The sequence below is a fragment of the Apostichopus japonicus genome, chromosome 2 (assembly GCF_037975245.1).
Source record: "Apostichopus japonicus isolate 1M-3 chromosome 2, ASM3797524v1, whole genome shotgun sequence".
Taxonomy (NCBI): Eukaryota; Metazoa; Echinodermata; class Holothuroidea; order Aspidochirotida; family Stichopodidae; genus Apostichopus; species Apostichopus japonicus.
In genome coordinates this window covers 20,745,771-20,770,200 of record NC_092562.1, presented here as the reverse complement: position 1 = coordinate 20,770,200, position 24,430 = coordinate 20,745,771, and the positions used below count along the sequence as shown (strand labels likewise).

General features: G+C 37.0%; 1 protein-coding gene across 2 annotated transcripts; it reads right to left on the bottom strand.

Moving 5' to 3' along the window:
- Positions 1 to 166: 166 nt before the first annotated feature.
- LOC139981687 (uncharacterized) lies at positions 167 to 24,430 on the bottom strand. 2 transcript variants are annotated; one of them, XM_071994289.1, is made up of 13 exons: positions 24,112 to 24,430; positions 19,854 to 19,968; positions 19,177 to 19,316; positions 15,800 to 15,956; positions 15,114 to 15,212; positions 11,045 to 11,181; positions 9,880 to 10,033; positions 9,048 to 9,287; positions 4,510 to 4,806; positions 3,969 to 4,226; positions 3,517 to 3,696; positions 2,917 to 3,090; positions 167 to 2,311 (listed from the first exon to the last, which is right to left on the bottom strand). In XM_071994289.1, exons 2-13 carry the CDS (start codon positions 19,939 to 19,941, stop codon positions 2,169 to 2,171), a joined length of 2,067 nt encoding a protein of 688 aa, XP_071850390.1. In that variant the 5' UTR covers positions 19,942 to 19,968; positions 24,112 to 24,430; the 3' UTR covers positions 167 to 2,168. The 2 variants fall into 2 exon arrangements, with proteins under 2 accessions (XP_071850390.1, XP_071850399.1); XM_071994298.1 differs by lacking the exon at positions 24,112 to 24,430 and adding an exon at positions 23,889 to 24,039.

Below are 24,430 nucleotides of genomic sequence, written 5' to 3'. Positions count from 1 at the left end.
GTCCATCGTTCCTACTTCTGGGTAATCAGCAGAATCAGAATGGTTTCATAATCCATTTGTTTCCAATTTCTATACATATTTATTCAACTTACTTTGACAGTTTGGTTACTTAACATTCATTTAAGTGAACAAGGAGAGAATAAATAAATCAACCGAAATCGACGGATACTTTTATAACCATTTATTTGGAGGAATCCCCACATCTGTAGAACAATAACGCCACCGGAAGTATAACATAATGGAGAAAACTACCACGAGGGAAGGAAGACAAAGATTAATGCAAACTTGTAATATATTATTTAGATAGAAAAATGTTACTATAGGCTAAATGTTTTTCATGTTTCCAAATAATTCTGATACATTATCAGAATTCAAGTTACACATAGGTTTAGCAAGAAGAATCATGAACAGAACACTTTGGGCCTATTTCAATTTTACTTATGTAGGCGTAAGTAAAGTAAAGAACCATTATATTCAATCCCTCACGGTCTAGCAAGGAAAGGACAATATTTGTTTTCTTCTTTTTATAAATTCAGATTGCATGCAATTTACAGTGATTATTAAGTAACAGATACAATGATTCGCATATTTACAATTATAGTTCACCTGCACCTTGCAAGTTGCAGCGCTCTGACAGAAAAAAAAAACACCAATTAATAACCGAAGCCGAAGAAAAGCATATAACAATGGTGTGAATAGATAACAATTCGTTTAAACAATACTGGAATAGACCCTAGCAGGGAGTAAAAGCTTGTATCAAGTCAGAGAAAGTAACAAGATTTTTCCTAGATCTAGACAATCTGAAATCTTTAAAACGTTCGATACTAATTGCAAACTTCAACTTAAAGAAAAACTCATTTACATCTGGGTACGCGACTATTTAGTCTGAAAAGTCATAAATTTATATACTTCATGTGTAAAATAAGCAATTGTATGGGTGTATAGCACCTGTACCTCAGCCAAAGAAAACATCCTGTTTTGGGAAGAACTGTTTTCTTAAGAAAACGCATTTTTATATCTATAATGAAAGAAGCAATGAAGCGACACTCCTAGAAGCAATGCATCTAAAATATATCCCATAATATGATACACGATCCTTTCTTACTCATTAGTATGGGCGATCTCAAATATCAAAAGGTATGCCCAGTGTATACCAGTATATAGGTACTCATATAGGTACTGTACTGGTGGGCGATCACTACACCAATCTAGGACTGTGCGATCTTTGGTGGCTACATCTCAGTTACTTGGAATCTGGGTCTGTTACAAAGTAGGATCGCACGATCGTGCGATCTTTGGAGGGTACATCTAATATGGGAATCTGGTTACGTTACAAAGTGGGATTGCACGGGTGAGATCATTGGTGGCTACATCTTAATGGGGGTACATCACAAGTTGGATTACACGGGTGAGATCTTTGGAGGGAATCTGGGTACATCAAAAATTGGGACTCCACGGGTGCGATCTGGGGCCATCCCTACTACTGTTATATCGAAAAAATATCTTCCAATGGACTTAATTATCATTGCAATATCTTCTAATCCTTGTACACTTTATGCTGTTTATAAAGCTATAGGGATGTGGGTAACCTTTAGCCCTCCGTCGCTAACCGAACGTTTGATTTTATCGGGATTACTCGACCAAATAAAGTCAAAGGTGACTTTTTCTAGATCATTATAATGCACTCTCTCTAGGAGGATTTGGCAAAATTAGAAAGAGAAATACTAGTTTGGACAGAGCAGAAGTTCTGACAATTTCATCACGTCCTATAGGGGTCAGATCCCTAGACGACCATCAATTAAGGCAACTTTTAAGTCTGGAGAGCTTGGGCACGTAGTTCAAGCGAAACAAGCCATTTCCACCATTCTTAAAAGAAATACATAAAAGGTTAACTGTACCCTGTAGTGTGACATTATAATACATTGATGGTGTTTACAAAATGTAGAGTAAGAGTAAATGAAAGGGTCTAACGGGATGTCTTTTCTCCTTTTCTCATCCATAACTTATATTTTATGATTTGTTCTAAAAAAAAAAAAACACTGTTTTTATTATTATAACTAGAGAAAATGAGATTCATGAAATCTTTTATCATGCAAAATAAAACCAATTGTTAAGCAAATTTTGTTTCAAATATATATGGAGAGAAAAAAATAGGAATTCCTTTTGCTTTATTCTGTTAACTGGCAATTGAAGCCCGTGAAACCGGTAGGACACGGTCCTGTGCATGCCCCTGTCACGTGATGGCATTGCGAATCTGACATACAGTTACACTTCTGGAGACAGCCAGCACCATACCAACCCCGTTGACACTCTGAGGAGAAAGAAAGAAAGAAACCTTGTCGCACTTTCAAGAGTAATTAGTAGCGCTGCAGCAATGAACATTAAACTTGTAATATGTACATGTCCACTACACACCGTGAAAAGCTATTCAAAGATTCAAAACTAGTTTTAAATCTGATACTAATCCCCCCCCCCCCCCCCACACACACACACACATTTGATTTGAACACTGCAGAGTACTGGACCGTCACTTCCCAGCCCGAGCCGTAACTAGATTTAAATTAAAGAGTCCACCGGTGGTTGTTCGGGCCTACATCTTTCCTTGAAAAGGGTGTGTGCCAGGTCGGATGGATGAAGGGGAAGAGGAGGTGGCGTGGGAGGCACTGGGAGGGATTCAGTGTGTCTCAGCCCTTCATTTTCCTTGGGGGGTGGGGGGTTCCTTGAAGTGACCACGCCCTCCCTCACCCGCCCCACGGCGTATAGTCACGCCGCTATCGGTACTACACGGTCCATTTAGTTTTCCCCTGGCATATACTAATTCCTTTACCCAAAAATGTGCAATTGTCATTTTTTTGTCGCGTTTGAATGTACATAAGGATTAGATGGCAGTATTCCGTTTTATGTTTAACAACTCACTCTTATTGCAGCCATTTCCTCGCCATCCACATCCACATCTGCAGCCATACAGTTCACCATAACAGAACAGGCTACATCTACAGTCGTCACTTCCTCCGGGGATATCACTACATGTAAACGTAGTCACACGACCATTATCTACAGCCTTGAGAATCTCCCTGGTATTCTGCTTGGCTGATAAGCAAAAATTTATAAAAAAAATGATAAATAACACCGGCATTATTAAAATGACGTCAACTATATGACATCTCAACTTTAAAAAACAAAACAAAATTTAGTACATGTTTTCAACAACAACGAGAGATCAATTGCTATAACAACTGCTTACTTCTCTCTCTCTCTCTTCTCTCTCTTCTATGTGTGTAAGTGTGTGTGTTAGGAGTGGGGTGGAGGGGGGGGGGTTGCGTGGAGGGTTTATTTTCGGTGAGGGGGTATAAACGGACCGTACAATACATCAGCATTTAATTTCAAAATTTTCCTATAGAGGAAGACATGGGAAAAACCTAGGACCACTACATGCTCTTGGGACTCAGCAGTATGCACCTGCAGTGAAATTAAGTAAAGAATTGAAACAAACAAAAATACAGAGTCATAACCTACGTCTTTCGCAGTACCTCCCTTGGAAGCACGGTGGGCATAGGCATTTACCGTCATGGCCGCACACTCCACCGTTTAAGCAGGGACACTGATTTGTAGTACCGGGACACGTCCCTCCTGTACAGCCGCATGTTCCTGTACATGTTGTACCAGAGCTATCGGAAAAGAAACCTCGTGGGCATTCTAACAACAAAAAGGGATGAACCATGATGAAAAAAATATTTCTCAATTAAACTTGAAATGGCAGTCATATAATGCAACCTGTTTGAAAAAAAAAAACCCATGTGAATGAATAGGTAAGTTAGGCCACTAGGATATTGATCGCATTGGGAATGAGACGGATGTAGAAGGGTGCCACATATATATATATATATATATACATATATATATATATATATATATATATATATATATATATATATATATATAAACAAAGAATGAACTTGTTACATTACCAGCTATGATAACCTGAATCTGAACACACCACACGACCCTTTGTCTCTGTCTTCGAATTGTGTAGATTCCTTCTGCACCAGATACGGTAGTTATCCGCAGAGTTGGTTCTCTATTACGTAATGTTTTACCGTTTTTAGTCCAGATAAACTTCTGGTTTGATCCAAAGATACCAAAGATTAGAGGGTCCTTTAAACGTTTCGGGTTGGACATATCTGGATATCCGGTCACGGTATAAACTCCACCAGTATCTAAATTTTCTAATTCGATAAGAAGACGGAAAAAGAAACAAATAGCATGTTTTTGAAAATAAGAAATGAAATTCTGCCATAGTGATTCATCGAGATGCAATGTTTGTTCTCAAGATGGACAAAAAAAATCTGTAGGAAGACTGGGACGTTATAATTTTTAATTTAAAAACGGTTGTTTTTACAGATATTTACAGTATGCTGTAATTTGGGGACCGAACGGGGAGTCGAAACTGGAGTGGAAGAGGAGGAGTGGGGGGGGGGGGGGGGTTATTGGAGTGACGTAAAAAATTACCTGATTTTGGTCTGACAAATGTTGTAATCTCTGAGACGGTCCCGTCACTGTAAGTGACCGATGTTTTATGAGTTCCAAAGAGACTTGAAACAGATTTTCTAGATGACGTTATCTGATAAATATTGCCAAATGGTATCACCGTGGTTTCACTGATCAGGTGTCTTGGTTCTTCACCAATTTCAGTTAAGGTAATGGTATCTTCTAGGGAAGCTGTGTTAGTTATGGCTGTCAACGAAACCACTCCAGCAGCGTTTAAAGCAACGTCTGGATCGCTGACGATGGTCACGAAGGTAGGAGCTTATGGTAAAGAAAAAACAAATCAGATAAAAAAATGAGTAGAATTCTCTGATTTTTGCCATTATTTTTTACAAATCTTGTTGTAAAAGCAAAACAATAATTCCTCTTAGTGGACGGATGAGACCAGTCCCGTAACTTTTTTTTTGTTGGAGGGGAGGGGGTGGGGGGGGGGATAGGTGTAGCATAAATGTTGATTGATGTCCGGCAGGGTTTTTATTATTTCCATCATTATAACTACATATATGTATAGTACCAATTTCCATTTTTAAGCGTGTGCTGACCGGTATTTATTGTAAGCAACATTGGGAGAATGTCTGAATAATATGGGGGAGGGGATGTGACCGTATGACCCCCCCCCATCCCCAAAACTCCCCAAAACTATTGTTAGCTGCTATAATTTGATACAAACTCTTTTTTTTTTTGGTTATCTCGAAATGTAATAAAAGTTTTAACAATCGTTTGAAACTTATCAATTTTTGCCATTTTTGTATGTATTTTAGATTTATAGTTCTCAAGTTTTCATGTTTTACACGCTAGATCTTTTGTACATAGCTTAACTCTTTCGTGTACATTATTTGCATACATTATTTGCATACAGTATTTGCATACTTTTCTTTATTGCGGGCATTTAATAACCCTTTCAAAGAAAATTATTCCCCAAAGCAAATAGGCTAAGTATGAAAAAAAAAAGCTCTTGCAAATTAAAAGCTATATAAATAATATATGTATTCAAATGGTAAGAACTGTGTGCTTTTTGGTTTCCAGAAAGGGAAGAACTATGGAGCCACTCTTACCGACCTTGCAAAGTTGTGAGGGGGACCACGGATTGGAGAGTCGGCAACGACTATAACGTGGATCGCAAAGTCGGGATTTACTGTTACGGTTAGATTCGTCCAACACGGCAGCAAATAGCAACGTTGTACTCAAAGCCGAAGCCAAAGTTAGTTTAGCAGATCACACACCTGGAGTCTTAGTATGCTAAGTTCTTCAAGATCGCCCTCATCTACTTTCGGGACGCATTTCATACTGTAGTTTTGATTAATCAAATAGGGCTATCAAGTTCTACTTTCCAGTCACGAGTCATGAGTATAAGCCATAGAAATTGATCTTCAATTTCTATGGTATGAGCTGTCTTATGCAACAAGTAAAACAGAATAGCGCCACTGATACCTCATAGCTTTAAAAAACAAATAACATTAGCCTGCCTGAATTTGTTTACTGTTATTATTTGAGAAATTACCCTTTAAGTATCTGAGGCACATCGATTTAGTGACTGGATTACTTATAGTCTAACTTACAAACCATTAGGCAGGTTCTCAAATACAACTTGGAAACTCAACAGCGCAAATATTAGGCTTTCATGATGGCTTCAACTAGCAAAATCCTCTCAATTACATTTCCAATTTTCAAGGAAAAATGACCCGTTGAACTTCCATCCATGGTTGCTCTGTTGTATAGACAGCAAGTTACATGTTTACATGTTTCGGCTGAGTTGCTAGAATATGTAAAACTCTATATTAACATTAACATTTAGATCTGAACTGTGGAGAAGACGGCATCATTTTTTTTGGCCTTAAAGGAGCCTTCCAGATATATATTTATTTTTTGTATTTTTATATTGTTGCTTTGGCTTTTACATTTTTTGCCTTATTGGTTCTATATATATATATATATATATATATGTATGTATATATATATATATATATATATATATATATTTTACTATTTGTTTTTAGGTGTTACATTTTTAAAGCGCTTTGAGCAGCTTTGCTGATTATGCGCTATATAAATATTACTTATTAATATGTTATACTCAAATTTTACCTATACGAAGCCTGCAAATTATAGGATTATTGTTCTGTTTCAAGGTCCTTGTTCATGCATGAACACTGTTATTTGTACTTGCATTCCTAACGCGTATATCTGTTACATGGAAGTAGGCCTATGTTACGCTTCAGCGATATCATTTGTCCCAACCGACGCCCATTATACCTGTACCTGTTGTACTCAGACAAAAACGTCGGCAAATCTCCCTGAACGGTTAATTTGGGTCATTGATTATTGTCCGATGATATACGTAGAAATCTTTGGAATGACGTGTTCAAGTGTTTTCATTATGCATGCATATATACTAACGGAGAGCCAATCGTTTCATAAATAACGAAAAAAAAAATACCCAAAACTGATATGGATATACCCAAGCTAGTATGAATATATCCACACTGATGTGAGTATATCCGAATTGATATGGTTATATCCAAACTGATTTGAGGATATATAAACAGATATAGGTATATCCAATTAAATATATTAGTATATCCATACTGATATGAACAGAGTTAAACTGAGCTGAGTACACGCAAACTGGTATATGAGTATATCCAAGCTGATATGAGTATATCCAAGCTGATATGAGTATATCCAGACAAATATGAGTATTTAAAAACTGATATGAGGATATCGAAATAGATATGAGGATATTCAAACTGATATAAGTATACTCAAACTGATATGAGTAAGTCCAAATAGTTATGAGTATATCCAAACTAATATGAACCTTGTTAAACTGAGCTGAGTACACTCAAACTGGTATGAGTTTATCCGAGCTGATATGAGTATTTACAAACTGATATGAGGACATTGTAATAGATATGAGTATATCCAGACAGATATGAGTATATCCAAACTGATATGAGTATATACAACTGTTATGAGTATATCCAGACATATATGAGTTTATTTCAAACTGATATGAGGATATCGAAATAGATATGAGGATATTCAAACTGATATGAGTATATCAAAACAGATGTGTGTATACCCAAAATCTATTAGTACATACAAACTGATATGAGGATATTCAAGCTGATATGAGTAAATTCAAACAGATATGCGTATATCCAAACTGATTATAAGTATATCTAGACAGACATACGTATATCCAAACTGCCAACTGATATGAACGTGTCGAACGAACTACCATGTGCGACATAAGTACTTCATAAGTAGTGTTTCTACAGTTACTAACGTGTTGAATTTATAGCTTCAGATGAAACCTAAAGAAGAAAATCACAATCACATTTTGTGCGTTATGGTTATACTATAGAACAGCGAATGCACCGACGACGAATCTGTTCACGCCGCTGTATACAAAAGTTTCGAACACTCATGGCCGTACGTCTTGAACATATAGTTGTGTGTCGAGACATATAGAACAAGGTTGGGTTCATGGAGACACTTGGATATGTTATGGCACAGATTTGTACCGCTTCATATTTCCTAAATGAAGGCCTATATTATGAAACAATGAGAATATATTATCCAATATTTACCAGGGCTGTGTTCATGTTTTCCCAGGTGTCTTAATTGACCTCAAACCCGGTGGTTGTATACCATAACCTCCACCCCCCCCCCTCACCTTCCACTTGTATCATGCCTGGAAGTCACTCCAACAGTTGACCTTCACTTTTGACATATATATTTAATATACAATATCACTCTCACACCAAACATATATCACCGATATAAACTTCTAACTTTACTGGCCAGAAAGCCAGCATAATGTCATAGTTTTCAGCCTGCAGGACAACTTCACAATACCTCAGTGAAGTATTTTTAAGATACATCTAAGTTACACAAAGCATATGTGCTACCACTAGGAATACATGATAACGTTCACCAACCTATATAGACGCCAGTTTAAAAAAAAAAGTTATTTGGGAATTTACCTTTCCGTAAATTAACCATAAACTTACAATTTGAAAATACGGTATACAAATAAAATAAAAGAGGTTGTTCGCAACCCTTGCTGTGTCTGTAAATCGTAAGTCATGCAGAACATATCAGGCAGACAAGTCGATAACAGTGGCATGACAAAAGATCAGCAGATCATTTGCTGTAAGTTATAATGATTATTGAAGATCGACACACCTGAACGGCTTGCTTTGACTTGCCCCAACCCCCCCCCCCCTCAGTCTCTTTCATTAATCTATCTACTGAAATATATATATATGTATATAAATATATATATATATATATATATATATATATATATATATATATATATGTATATATATAGATATATATATATATATACATATACATATACATATATATATAGACTATATATAGGCTATATATAGGCTATATATAGCCTATATATTGCCTATATATATAGGTTATATATATGCTATGTAGGCTATATAATCTTAGTTGCCTGTTTTCGGTTTGGTTAAACATACCTGTGACAATAACCCTAAAAGAACAACTAGCGGTATTGCCAAAGTCATCTATGCATGTACACGTCACCGGAATGTCAGATCCTACTAAAAAGTTCGTATCAGCAGCGGGGTCACACGAAACAGTTGCAGTGCCTTCAAATCCATCTGTACATGATGGCTCGATCCACGTTGCTGCACCTTCACAGGAGGATGGATCACACGTGACTTGTACGTCATCAGGACAGGTGACCGTTGGTACCACTGAGGTTGGTTAATTTGAAATCATATATAGTTACACTTCAGGTAAAGAATTTAGTTATAGATTAATCAAATTGGAAGAGAGGGTTAAAAATCATCGCTAAGAAGAAAGCGAAATCATATATTCAGCAAGGACATATTTTGTCCCTCACCCCCTCCCCCTCCCCAAGGCGACCTATTTAAGAAATGTTCAGATGAAATATTACAATGCCCATATATATTTTTTTTCACATAGGCGCTCTCTGCAATTTAATTAAAGAGACCAGTTTTGTTTATTATACATTGGATTCGAGGAACAGGGCACTAAAAACGGTCATGTTACCTTAAACAGGTAGATATTAATGGGACTTATATGACTGGTTAACACTAAAGGCATCAAACCCCTGAATCTTACATACCGTATATTCAACATCGTAGATCAAGGTATTATTAGACGCAGATCTGCTTTGCATTAAAAATGATTGACAATACTTTGTGAAAAGTACTAAGAAATACCTGACGATTTTGAATAACGCTCTGTTAAGACTCCACCCCCAACCCCACCCCACCCCATCCCTAACCCACTACAAATCCCAAACATGTAAATCAAACCCACCGCAGGAATATTCGACCTCAAGATATTTAAAGACCCCACTGCATGGATCCCCGCCAAAGACTCCAGAGCTGGCTGTCACGAAACATGACATCATATCCTGGCACATGGCCACAACGGTGGACATGGACGCGGCCGCTACGCAATCTGTTGTAGTCTAGAAAGAATAATTTGTATCGTTACGAGCATAGAAGGAAATCAAGGAATCATTTGCATCTTCAAAATGATAGACTGAATCATTTGTATCCTTACAGGCATATAGAGATTTAGTTGTATGTTAATAGCACAAAATGAATCCTTCGTATATATCCTGACAGGCATCTAGAGATAATCATTTGTATCGTTAAAAGCACCGAAAAATAATCATTTGCATTATTGCGAGCGTAGGCCTATAGTAAGAATCATATCTATCTTTACAGCATATAATGAATCATTTGTATCCTTACAAGTTTATAGCTCTAGAGAATCATTTGTATCGCTAATAGCACACAAAGAATCATTTTGCATCATTGCGAGCATATATAGCAAGAATCCTTTGTACCTTCAAAAGCACACAATGAATCAGGTTGCATCATTGCGAGCATATATAGCAAGAATTATATTGTGTGAATAGCTCCATGCACTTATATACACCAGTCCGCTGGTCGACATGGTAACTCGTTTTCACTCCTAATTTTAAAAATATAAATTGCGCGGAGTGGCAGGATGATTTACCCTGGCACTTTCCGGAGAATAACACCCGTATCCTGCCTAGGGCACGGCCGGGAGTTGTGTGTGGGCGGTGGGGGGGGGGGGGGGGTGATCGTGTCCCTAAATGAACACATTTGTTTTGTGCTCACCTCTGCTTTACCCAAATTTCCAATATTATATTTGCAATGATAACACAAGTATAATACAGTGCTGATAGTACTGTTTGTATAATCTGCTATATCATTGAAAGCTACTATGATGCATAGCCTATATAATAAAGCAGCAGAAGTTTAAGCTTGCTGATAACTGACTGTTTTACAAAAAAATATTGTGCCCGTCCTTAGATTGTTGGTGTCCCACCCGCCACGCACCCCTCCCCCCCCCCCCCATGCAACTCACGAGAAATCCTGGCTACCGGCCTGCGGGGATAATATTCTTTTCTATAAACCTACTGCTTAGTAGGAGAGCATGTACTTACATCCGAATTTCTTCCACTGCATTCATCATCATGTTCTCGTCCGTAAACAGCTCTCAGAATAGAAATTTTTCTTGTGCCACAGGAAATGGACAAAGTATCTCCCTCACACGCGATACTCGTTATTATAGGAGGTAGAACTGATAATGAAAGGGAGAATTATGTGAGTTGTTGGAATGGGCGACAAATACTACATTACTTCAGGGGCGTTTCAATAGGTGGTTCAGGGGTTCATTGAATCAGGGCCCCAAATATCCAGGGCGCCCAAAAGTTGGTTTTGAAGCCAACGGATCCCAAGTGCTTATCATTAAATCATTAACTGCTCAGTACAATTAACTCACTTATATATCATGAGGTCTTTTCTCTAATGTCATCTATGCAGTTGTCAATGTTATTGTTCCATGTAACTTTGTCTAGAAGCATGCACCGACAATCATGCTCACCTAATCTTGGCCAAGTCGTTTCTAATACTCCTTTACTCGCGTGCAACTGTACATACCTCAGAGTCCATTTCTGCCTACCACGAATGTTCTCCCCCACTGTAACTTACAAGCCCGAGGAGCTAACCAATACAAACGTCGTGGACATTTCTCCAAAAAGGGGCGTGAACTTATCAAAACCACAAAATCTTTATTCATATCATTATGACGAAATTGCGTGTCATTTCAGATTATGTTCCTTCCACAGCAATTAGCGACCGTCCTGCAGTGTACAAACCAATCTAAGGCCAAGGGATTGTTCACTGCGGGAGGCAGTACTTCTTGAATAAACATTTTAGTGGAAGTGGGCCCAATCATGGAGCTATTTATAGCTCCATGGCCCAATTGACACCTAGTAGGTGTCGAAAGCGTTGTCGCGGACGTTCTATGAGCAGTAGAGCAAACAGATACAGCAGGAAAATAGCTTTGTGAAAAAGAAAGGTGCACTAGGCTGCTAGTTATAGCTCCTTGGCTGTACGTACTGGGCTTCTAAACAAGACTAATGTATGAGGTGCCGTTAATGACAAAATGATACTCCAATATATAGGTTATGAAACCATATATACATTTAGATTATTCCCAGATATATATATGTTATAGATTATATCCTAATATGTTATATTTTATACTACAATATATATAGATTATAGTTTATACTCCAATATATATATAGGTTATAGTTTATACTCTAGTTTATGTAGGTTATAGTTTAAATTCCAATATATATATATATATATATATATATATATATATATATATATATATATATATATATATATATATATATATATATATATTATATATATATATATATATATATATATATATATATATATATATATATATATATATATATATATATATATATATATATATATATATTACTCTGGATCATACCTTAGGTCGACATTTACATTGACTTACACACTAAATTCAATCGATTTTTTCGAACCCTAATCCTGAACCGACTCTAACCAAACCTTGTAAATGAACGTTTTAGAGGACGGAGAACATTATAAAGCTATTTTCGAAAGGTTTCTTAAAATGGTAGTAAAATCAATAGGTCCACACTGAAATGTCGACCTAAGGTACACTGTCGACCTAAGGTACAATTTTTACCATAAACTGTCGACCTAAGGTACGTATATATATACGTATAGTATATACGTAGTACAGAACTAGTATTGTTCGATACAGGTGACAAACGCCTACAGTGGAATTACGAGTTGGTTAGCATCATGTTTGATCTCTAGAGTAAGGCAAAATATGTCACCAAAAACAGAACTAGTATTGTTCGATACAGGTGACAAACGCCTACAGTGGAATTACGACCTTCCTTACCGGTTTCGAACCTCTGGACATACAATCAGCGTCCAAAGCCTAGTGGTTAGGGTGTCCGCGTACAGAGCGGAAGGCCCGTGGTTCGAATCCCGGTGGAGGCTGAAAGTTTTTTTCACTGTTCTTGATTTTCCAACTGATTACGATTTTCATTTATATATATATATATATATGGTTTCATAACCTATATATTGGAGTATAATTTGTCATACACGGCACCTCATACTAATGCTCACCATCATAGATGCAATGTACTGAATATACAGTTCGATTTTGAATAACATCCTTTATTCAGCAGCTACGATCTCCGACAGCCTGCCTATTTAGCTCAACAAAATTTTTCAACCGGTGATATAATGAAGTCATTCAGGCGAGGAAGTTAGTCAGACGATACCTATTGGAACTGTGTCCAAACAACGCCTAACAACACCATTGTTCAGTGCTCTACTCCACGGAGACTTCTGTTCAATGCTTCACTGTTTTCGATACTTTGTATAGGTGAACTATTTATTCCTTAGTAAAAGGTTGTTTACTGGCAGTTGACGCATTTAGATTTAATTAATGATGTCTATCGACGAAAAATACAAATCACTCAACTGTATTCGTTTTTGGTTTCGATGATAATCGTAACCTTTGCATTCATGATGGGTATATGCGTGTGTGTGCGTGTGTGTGTGCGTTTGTGATACCCAGCTTGTAAACACGATATCCAAGAAGAGAAGGTCAGACCAATTTATATTTGGTATGTAGAAGTACCACATTGAGTACAAGAAGCCTATTGTTTTGGTGGAGGTCAAAGGTCATTTGGGGTCACCAGGAGTCAAATGTAACCTTGTAAACACGATATCTTAAGAAGGAAAGCTTGGGGGGATTTCATATTTAGTGTGTAAAAGTACCACATTGAGTTAAAGAAGCCCACTGTTTTTGGTGGAGGTCAAAGGTCATTTAGGGTCATCAGAGGTCAAATCGTGAAACCCTTGTAAACATGTGCACCCTCACTATACATTACGTCAGACTCATGAAGAAAACTGTTCATGTTACTTCATCGAACCACCATGCATTTTTGCATTCTGGTTCATATGTGTAGTTCCTCAGATTTTGTTGTTATTCTGTTCCTTCGCAACGTAAACGGAAAAACGTCTGCCGTGCCAAGGACTTTCATACCCCTAAATTGACACATTCTTCGATAAACGAACTGTAGTATTATGGAACGCGGATAGGGAAAACTTATTTCGTTGTCTAAACTAAGTGTGTTGTTGTCTAAACTAAACTTGTTGCTGCTGTTTTACCGTGCTGTTGCTGAAACTCACCGTGATGTATAAATTTCCGTTGTATAAAATTACGTCGTTGTCTAAACTTACGTTGTTGCCATCGGCGCTGTTCAACAATTGCTTGACCACGGGATGTAAAAAAAAGCTTTTCGCACGAAATTCAACTTGCACTGCATATGCTTACTACACGCACGTCGTTAATTAGTATATGTGGGCATTCTAAACTACTTAGAATGCTTTCCATTGTTGAGTCTAGTAGTAGTAGCAGTGGTATAAGAGTACCAATAGGGCTCTAGTTGTAACAGTAGTAGTAGTGGGAGCAGCCTAGGTATCATGCATTCCCCTGCGCTGGTGATGTTTGTTGAATTTCGTGCGAAACGCCTATGTTTTACATCACGTGGTTGATCAGCGTGGTTGATCACGTGGTTGAACAGCGCCGACGGCAACAACGTAAGTGTAAACAACGACGTAAGTCTAGACAACGTAAATTTAGACAACAACGTAAGTTTAGACAAAGGAACTATAGACATCAAGGTGAGTTTGAGCAATAGTATGGTAAAACAGCAGCAACAACTTTAGTTTAGACAACAACAAACTTAGTTTCGACAACGAAATAAGTTAGCCCTTTTCGCGTTCCATAGCTGTTTTGCTATGGGTCTGAGCCTCTAAGTTCAGACAGGTGAGGTCCCAAAGAGTAAAGTGGTACTATATTGAGGTAATTTTGGAAACTTTTTAGTGAGTAAGGTTTCCAAATGCCAGCAAAATGTGCAAAACTGGAGGGAGGATGTGAAAAGCATTAAAAAAACACAATTTGATCAGCATATACCTGACATGGATTAAAAATCATTAAATATGTAACTCTGCTTGACTGTAAAAAGTTTAGGCTGCCTGCTGTATCGTTACTAATAATATCTGAAGGTGCGTTAATTACGAAGGTGTGTCAATTATGGAGCCTTTACTAAATGTTTTTTTTAATAGTCTTACGTGGGTTGCAATCCGGTGGCTGGTACCCATTTGGGCAAACGCAGACCCCGTCTTCGCAGAATTGTGGTTTTGGACAGGAAACACAGCTGCAAGGGTCTTCTGTACGAATAAAAACAACAACAATAAAAACGAACAAAACAACAAAAAAATAACGAAAAAAAAACAACAACAACAACATTTATACTGGTAGGATTGAGCGGACTAACCGGGATTTGTATATGGCTAAAATATACGAATGCCTTCAAGATATGCAGGCTAACGATAAGTTACCGCATACATCCAGATGCATAGATTAAATTGAAGACAAATTAACATTGGGTTGGTGGTGGTGGTGGTGGGGGGGGGGGTGGGTGATATCGTGCATAGGGGATACAGAGGGTGTTATAACGATACCGTTCAGAATGATCTCAACTTTCAAAAACGGTAATATATTTTATGCCCATGCAGGCATGTGCAATATTAGAACTTGTCACGACCTCCTTTAACTCGCTTTATCCCAATTCTGCTGTTCGGATTTTAAAATAACTTGATACTAGAACTGTACACAATTATTGTTATTATTTTGAAACTGTAGCAACATTTAGCATGTTAATATATGAAGGGGAATACTGTATAAAAACAAAGTCGCGAAACTGAGACCATGTGAAACTAATATACTGTAATGTACAAATACTATATATACGTACCGCATATAAAGTCCACGGTGATCATCTTGAACACTCCCTGGCAAGGATCACTTTCACCTAAATTAGCGTTATTGACTAGAAATGTGCATTCCTCTTTGCGATTACATACCATCTCCACCGCATTCTGTGCCGTATCAGAAATACACGTAGTGGTCGTCTATGTGGACAAAAGGAGCAAAATATACCTTTGTTGTATACGTTATCAGCTATTTATTATAGCAGCTTTAACTTTTTTTTTAGACTGGTAGGCAATTTTACCAAACCGAATTATATTGGGGGTTTAGGGGTGGGGTGGGGTGGGGTGTGGTGGGAGTGGGGAGGGGCTTTCAATCAAATCAACATAAACTCAGCTTATAAAGTAACGACTGATTTCGATTCGACTATATACCATTTCATCGCCCAGACACTCTTGCCGACAATTTTTCATATTAGTTATTTATCACATGCGGTAAAAGAGGAAAGTTGGAAAAACTTTTGACGTCACCATTAGTTTCATTAATTTCATAGGAAAACGCGACTCATCGCGGGCATATGCTAATGATCTATAGATAATTGCTATGGGATTGTTTTAAGTATCTTTCAAATGGCTTGATCAAACAAAATCAACGCAAATCAACAGAAAATTGTTTTGAATCCAAACTGCGTTGTTAACCTCTCACCATATAGCTATACAGAAGAGGAGATGAAAACGAGCCGTTAGCATACCGTCCTGATTAGTATAACGAAACTCGGAATCATATTTATTGATAATGATAACCTTTCTAAATCACATTGATTCTACCAGGTAAGATATATATTTTATGATTTTAGATAGAGCAATTTTTTTTCTGTGTAACTGTAGACTATTTTTGTTATATTGGGTATTTGATTCATTTACTGTTATGTGATGATATGATATGAGCTATATATATATATGGCCTTTATGTATTTGTGAAGTCAAGTAGAACATAGTACCTGATCACATTGCTGTCACTTATAGACTAATTAGTGTTGGGGTCTATACACACACACACAATGAATGAAAACGACAACATAGTTGCAGTACATATCAAGCAAACGTATAAATTAGAATGTTCACCAAAGCTGATGTTTTCCTGTTCTGGTAGTATTAAATGTACTGAATTATTTTCCTATGTACCGTAGGCCAAAGAAGCTATACTCCGATTCTGATTAGCTGATCATATAGGGCTCGGAAAAAGCAGTTTCCATCCCCTAAAACATGCTCTCTATGACCCTCAAGCTACATCTATTCGCATTTTCAATTAGACGGTCGAGATGATTTTCTGTAATATTTACAGATTAATAGACGCAATTTGAAAACAAATTTAAGATTAAGTGATGTGATCCCAAAGCTAGATTTCCCAAAATTTCGGCCCATACAGCCGGTGTATAGTTCTCGGTTAACCGGTTTCAATAACGTGAGCGGATGAGAGCCATTCAAAGGCGTCTCTAGATATAGGGAAAGGCAGATGGGACGTCAGTATATATAGATTTACTCCCCATCAAGCAGGATCCGTCGTTAATGCACATTTCTACAGTCCAGGTACTGTGTATAGATGCGACAAGCATGTTCTAACCTTTTATGCCATAGTTTGTTTTGTACTGGGGAGATGGCGGTCGTTATAAGTTTTTTGAATGTAATATTACTAATGGTATTGTTGTATGCATGGGAGGAAATAACACAACATTAAAATACGGGGTAGGTTGAAAGATTTTTTCTTCATATATTGGTCTAGTTCCGAGGATATGGAAACAAAGCAAAACAACATTGAACTAAATAACTCGATGAAAAACCGAAATTGTAAATGAAACCAGGCATAAATGTACTAGCTATTGAGATGACATTTGTAGAGCCACCGACACCGGGATGGGGGCGGGGGTATGGCCCCAATAATTGTCAAAGCATTGATTTCCAAACAGACCTTTCTTAACATGTAAAGTTGGTAAATTTTGACAACTCTTGTCTTGCCACCCCCCCCCCCCCGTACTTCTTTAACGTGGGAAGCGATGCCGAAAATATGACAATAATCTAATTATAATTTTCCATGGCACGTATAAGGAATCAATCTTTGAAACAAGTGGAATTGTACGGTGGCTCAATAGGGACATAGGAAAGGAAAAAAGCATGGTGAACACAAAAGAGATAGATGTAAGATGATTAGTAGACAAGTGATGGAGAGAAGAGAAAAAAAACCAACATGGAGAAGAGGAGAGGCAGGAGATAAAATGTAGAGGGACAAAGAAAGGACTTTATGATATCTCATTTAGAATTCTGACTTTTATTATCAAAATTTTGAATTTTTATCTCAAACGTTTTATTTTTAAAGTCAAATTTTGACATTTTTTTCTTAAAAGTTTGAGGTAAAAAGTCCTCATTTTGAGATATAAAGTCCAAATTTTGAGATTTGAGGACTCCCTTTTCCCCCTATGCCCTATTACGCCACCGGCTGGAATACCTTTGAATTTTATAAGTTTCTTTCCTACTGTGGCCATGCACCCCCTTCTAAATTCATATCGGGTAGTCCAGTATTTCGTGACTTTGATGTTGTATCACGTTTCGGAAAATAACTGTTTGCACTGGTATGGAAGCTGGTCAGTGATTCAGGCCTAATTATCAATAGCTATCCATATGGTCGGGGCCGGACGATCCCATGCGCACTTTATTGGGCCAATACCTTGGCACCCGTTTCGCCAGTGGGCTCACTGCACATACAACATCTAAGTTCTACCACCCAAATATGCCTAAAATAAAAATAAAAAGTTTCAAAATTACCTTTTCTGTCACGCTACAGCTATACAACAGAATACGTACGAACGTGTTGTAGGCCTATATATCACTCAGGCACTATGTATGCATATTGTGTGTGTGTTAGATGGAACGCGTATCGCGTGCTCGAAGCATAACCAAATGAGCCAGTTTGGACAGCGCATGTGGTAAAAATCCATCATTCATGTACAGAAATCCCAACATTCCTGTCGACTGACTGAACTCGCGACCTTTTTAAGAATTTTACATAGAGAGGAATAAAAGAGTTTATTATGACCCAAATTATGACCCAGTATTGGTTAATTGGTTTACAAACTATGCACAAGTAGGGGGACCCCTTTCTCAAGAAGTGAGGGGACATGTCCCCCTGTCCCAAGGATTGACGCCCATGTCTACAACTAGTACATATATACAGTAGACTGATTGTTACAGCGCTATAAATCGTTCGAGAGCTGCAAACATGCAGGATAGATCATGCGCATTAGGATTCAGAGTAAGAAAATTAAGACCGCCGAAATCGCCCCCTGTACAGAAACGCTGAAGATCCCTTTGGGCTAAAAAAATACTAATATATAGTACAAATATAATACGAATATTCTTTATTACATACGCCAGAGTTAGTACCCATGCAGCGGTCGTTGTTCATCCGACCGTAAAACACGTTAGTTATTGTAATGGTTCCAGTTTCTGCGGCACACGAAAGCACAATGTCATCATTTTCACAGCCCTCTACAGTAATGGCGTTTACTCCTATGAATAACAATGCATAAAAAGAAAGAAGATATGTTAGAACAAAACGGAGAAACATCTAACGATATCTGATGTCTGATGTAAATATATAAATGTCTGCAGTAGGAATTACTTAGAATTATGTTTAATACAACAGATGTTATCAATGGGGTGATGAAACGAAAGAACTGATGAAATGAGGTGCTTAAACTATTGGGGTAAAACTTATATCAGTAACGTCTAAGAACAAGACATGTACATCCGAAACTCGAAGCGCGCACTCTAGAAAGAAATCATATGCATGAGCCTTTACTATGGTTTCAAACGGACAAAACGTCGCCTATAATTATAACGTGTTTACGGTAATGCATGTTGACATGCAGTAGGCCTATGTATAATTTGCAAACTGTAATTTCGGTCAACTCCAACAATGCATTGGGTTTTGCAAAGAAAAACTCTATTTCTATAGCCATTCACACAATGCCTGCATGCAGGATATAAGTGGATAAGGCTCTAACTTGAAACGTATTTTAAGTCGATTATAGTCATAGGTCTTACCTTTACATAAATTGAGGAAACACATCAAAATGATTACAAAGACTCCCAAACGGTCGCCATGGTAGCATTTACACTTGTCCATCATCATGTGGATGGTATTTGCTGTTGTTCCTTTCTGATGATGATAAAATGGTTAAGAAGTTATTTCAACTTTCACCCTATACTAGTTCTTTTCCGTCACAACACTCATAAAGCCACACGTGATGTGTAGCCTACAAACTGGTTACCGTAGTGGAATAACACCATATACTTGATGCGTAGTGTATATGAACTGGTTACCGTAGTAAAATTATGTCACGCATGGTGTGTAATTAAATAATAATAATAATAATATTAATATTAATAATAATAATGATGATGATGATGATGATGATGATGATGATGATGATGATGATGATGATGATGATGATGATGATGATGATGATGATGATGATGATGATGATGATGATGATGATGATGATGATGATGATGATGATGATGATGATGATGATGATGATGATGATGATGATGATGATGATGATGATGATGATGATGATGATGATGATGATGATGACGATGATCATGATTATGATCATGATGATCATGATCATGATGATGATCATGATCATAATAATGATAAAAATAATAATAATAATATTTTTTGTTCCTCCGTTTAATTCAGCTATACATTAATATGCAAATAACGTATCCATCCAAAAATAGCAAAAATTAAATAACAATGAAGTTGAGCATTACCTTGCAGTATCATAACGACTAACGTGGCGGATAGAAAACAAATAAATATGATAAGAAAAATTGAAAGAAGTACTACAACTTATATAGAAACACTACAGGAATCCCTGCACTTACTACAGAAATATTACAACGAATAGTAGCAAAATTTCGAAGTAAGAATGTGGAAATTGCGAAATATTAAATATTTGAGATATTTATGAATGAGGAGAAAGCATCCTTGAGTTCCTCGAAATTAATTTTATTCTTATTATTCTTTTTGTTATGTCGGAAAATATAGTTCTCCACCTTCAATGCAAACGTGAACTTATGAATAAATTCATTAGAACTTAAAGTCTTCTTTAGACGCTTGGTACTGAAAATATAGAACTTAAGATGAAGAATGAGAAAATTAAAAGGGTGACGTTTCTTTAATAAAAACCCAAAAGACAAAAATCCTCTTTTGTGAAGTGAATATTTATACCAATAACCTTACTGACCACTTCACCTATAAAAGAAGATGTGATGTGACACTCCCAGAAAAGATAATGAATGGTTTCAATTTCAATTTTACAGAATGAACATAACGTGTTGTCAGAGATGCCCATGAGGGGAGTCTGTTGGTTGGAAGAATTCTATGTAAGAAACGGAATTGAAAGTAGGAGAGTCTCGTCTCAGAAATAGAGTGCCAGTGCATACTGAAAATGTTACTCCAATCGTGAAAATTGAAACCCCTAAACTCTGCTTTCCATTTGGCCATATAGCAGTTGGCTCCACGGCGATTTTAGTCATGTAGAAATTACGATAAAGATACTGAGAAACAGAACCCGTATAATACAATATGTTATCAAAAAACAAAAACAATATTAAAATTAGTAATGTCATTAATGTTATACACCCACTCTGCTTCCACTGAAGAGGGAGTATTGCGAATCAGATATAGTAAACATTAAAGGGAAAGTGTGCCAGCTGGAACTTTCCTGTGAAAGTGTGGTAACTTATGGCCTTATTCATGCTAATGTCAAAAAAATCCGAAACAAACTTCACACCCTTTATATACATGAAATCATAGTAGAAAATCTTGTTATTGATGCGAATATGATGATTGTTCCAAATTATTTGATTACCGAAGTTATCAGAGGGAGAATTAAAAGAAGCCTCCAGCCAGGCTCTAATTGTTTGGTCTACAAACATTTTAGAAAAGCGTGGGAGATCTTCCACCTTACAATTACACTGAAAAAGCAGCTTACCACCTAACTTGGACATATAACTGTCAGTAAAAAATAGCTTCCAGACTCCTTCAGTGTTATCGCAATAACGCTTTATCCATGTACATTTTAAACTATTATTGAAACTTGGGATATGCACAACATTTAAACCTCCTTTATCTAAACCATTAATGAGACTGTTCCGCTTGACTTTATCCGGGTTTTCTGACCAAAGGAAATCGAAAATGGTATTTTCTACATCCTTCATAAAATTACGCAGTGGGTTGGGAAGAACCAAAAACAAATAAACAAGCTGTGATATATAGTGCATAACCGTTAACCAGAACGTTGCGGCCCACCAGGGTAAGATCTCTTGTATGACCAAAGTCGCAAACAGTATAAGCTTCGAAAGTTTGGGAATATATAGTTTAATCTAAAGTGATCGTTCCCATTTTGCGTAAACCAAAATACCTAACATCCTAACGGGACCAGCAGAAAACTTTAAAATATAGTTCTTTACAAAAGCAGGGGGGAGATGGACGTAAGACCCGAGAGGAAACAAAATGGATTTATATATATATTAATAGTCAAACCCGACGAAATTTTCAGGATACGGAGAGCTTCATTTAAGGATGACTGGCTACCGTCCAGAAAGGATGTGGTGTCATCCGCATACTGAAGAAGCTTAGTTTCGATACCACCAATTTCAATACCATGTAATTTGCTACACTTTGTGTAGATTGCCAAAACCTCAGTTCATATAATAAATAAATACGGGCTAAGCGGGCAACCTTGATGCACGCCTCGCTGCACCGGGAAAAAACCCCGGTAGAATAGCCATTATTGCAAACAACAAGCTGCAATGCAGTTGCTGTAGAAAGTACGAACCCAATTTATGAAAAAATACCTTAAAGATCTAATAAGAAAACTCTACTCTAGTTTGTCGAACGCCGTCTCAAAGTCAACGAACCACATTAAACCTGACTTTTGTGGAGATTAAAGGGATTTATAAGATCAAGAACGTACCGGATGTTTTCTCCGGTAAACCGGCTGCGTAAAAAAAAAAACCTGTTTGATTTGGACCAACGCTCGGTAATAGAGACTATCGGTATGATAGAGAGCATCAATATTTTCAATGACACATTTCAGTCTAGCAGCGATAGCCTTTGCACCAATCTTATAGTCCGTATTAAGTAAAGAAATTGGCCGGTAATTTTTTTAGAGGGCAGAATCTTTATCTGGTTTTGGAATGAGGCTAATAATGCCTCTGGATTGTTCATGAGAGAGATGGATATGATTGTAGGAATAATTTAAAGAGTCAACTACAAAGTTCCCCCAAAGATGCCAAAGATGCCTGTAGCGAACAATGCTAGTTCTGTTTTGGTGACATATTTTGCCTAATATATATATATATATATATATATATATATATATATATATATGTATATATATGTATATATATGTATATATATGTATATATATGTATATATATGTATATATATGTATATATATGTATATATATGTATATATATGTATATATATGTATATATATGTATATATATGTATATATATGTATATATATATATATATATATATATATATATATATATATATATATATATATATATATATATATACATATATATATATATATATATATATATAATTGAAATTGTAGAATGTTGGAAAACAGTGAAAAAACTTCCAGCCTCCACCGGGATTCGAACCCGGGCCTCCCGCTTTATATGTGGACACCCGAACCACTAGGCTATGGACGTTGATTGTATGTCCAGAGGTTCGTAACCGGTAAGGAAGGTCGTAATTTCACCGTAGGCATTTGCCACCTGTATCGAACAATGCTAGCTCTGTTTGGTGACAAATATTGCCTAGAACTCTAGAGATCAAACATGATGCTCCGATCATTTTGGTCGTATTTGTATCGGTTTCGTATTCTTCTTTTATACACGTTAGTACGTATCGTTATAGGAATCTACTTCAATATTTAGACCTCGTCTGCAACCATTTCCGTTTAAGTACATGTTTTTCTATTAATTATTGAGGGGTATACGTGCCGATGTATTGTGACTGATTATAATAATATATTTCGAAATCTCACCGTTCGTTCTTTACTCGTTTATCTATGTGTTATATTCTCTGCATGTTATAGCGAGGTTCAAGGCTCGTCGCTACTAACACATAGCCATCCAAGCCGCATTTGTTTCCACACCACCACCACCAGTCCTCAGTAGGGAATATTTAGGCACTCCGGAATCTTAGACTGAGTAAACGTTACAATATATACAAACAACTGCATGTAGGGAAAGAGTACACGGTCCTACCTTGTATTTTGAGTCTTGCAATCATGTATCGGACTAACCGCGAATTAATCAGATTTTGTCACTCTGATTTTGTCACGCACTGTAGTATGCAGTGCGTGCCGCCGCCAATCCTCGTATATTTAGTAATTTCACGGGAACTGTTGCAAACTACACGTCCATACACAAAACACCAAACTCAAAAGTACTGCATTTTTTGTATTACTTCGTTGATCGGTGCTAGAGACCATCAAAGTATACAATATGCGTGTTGATGCCTACACGGTACGAAAGCCTATCATAATTGATCCAGTTCAAACAAAAGCGCAATTATTAAAAGAAA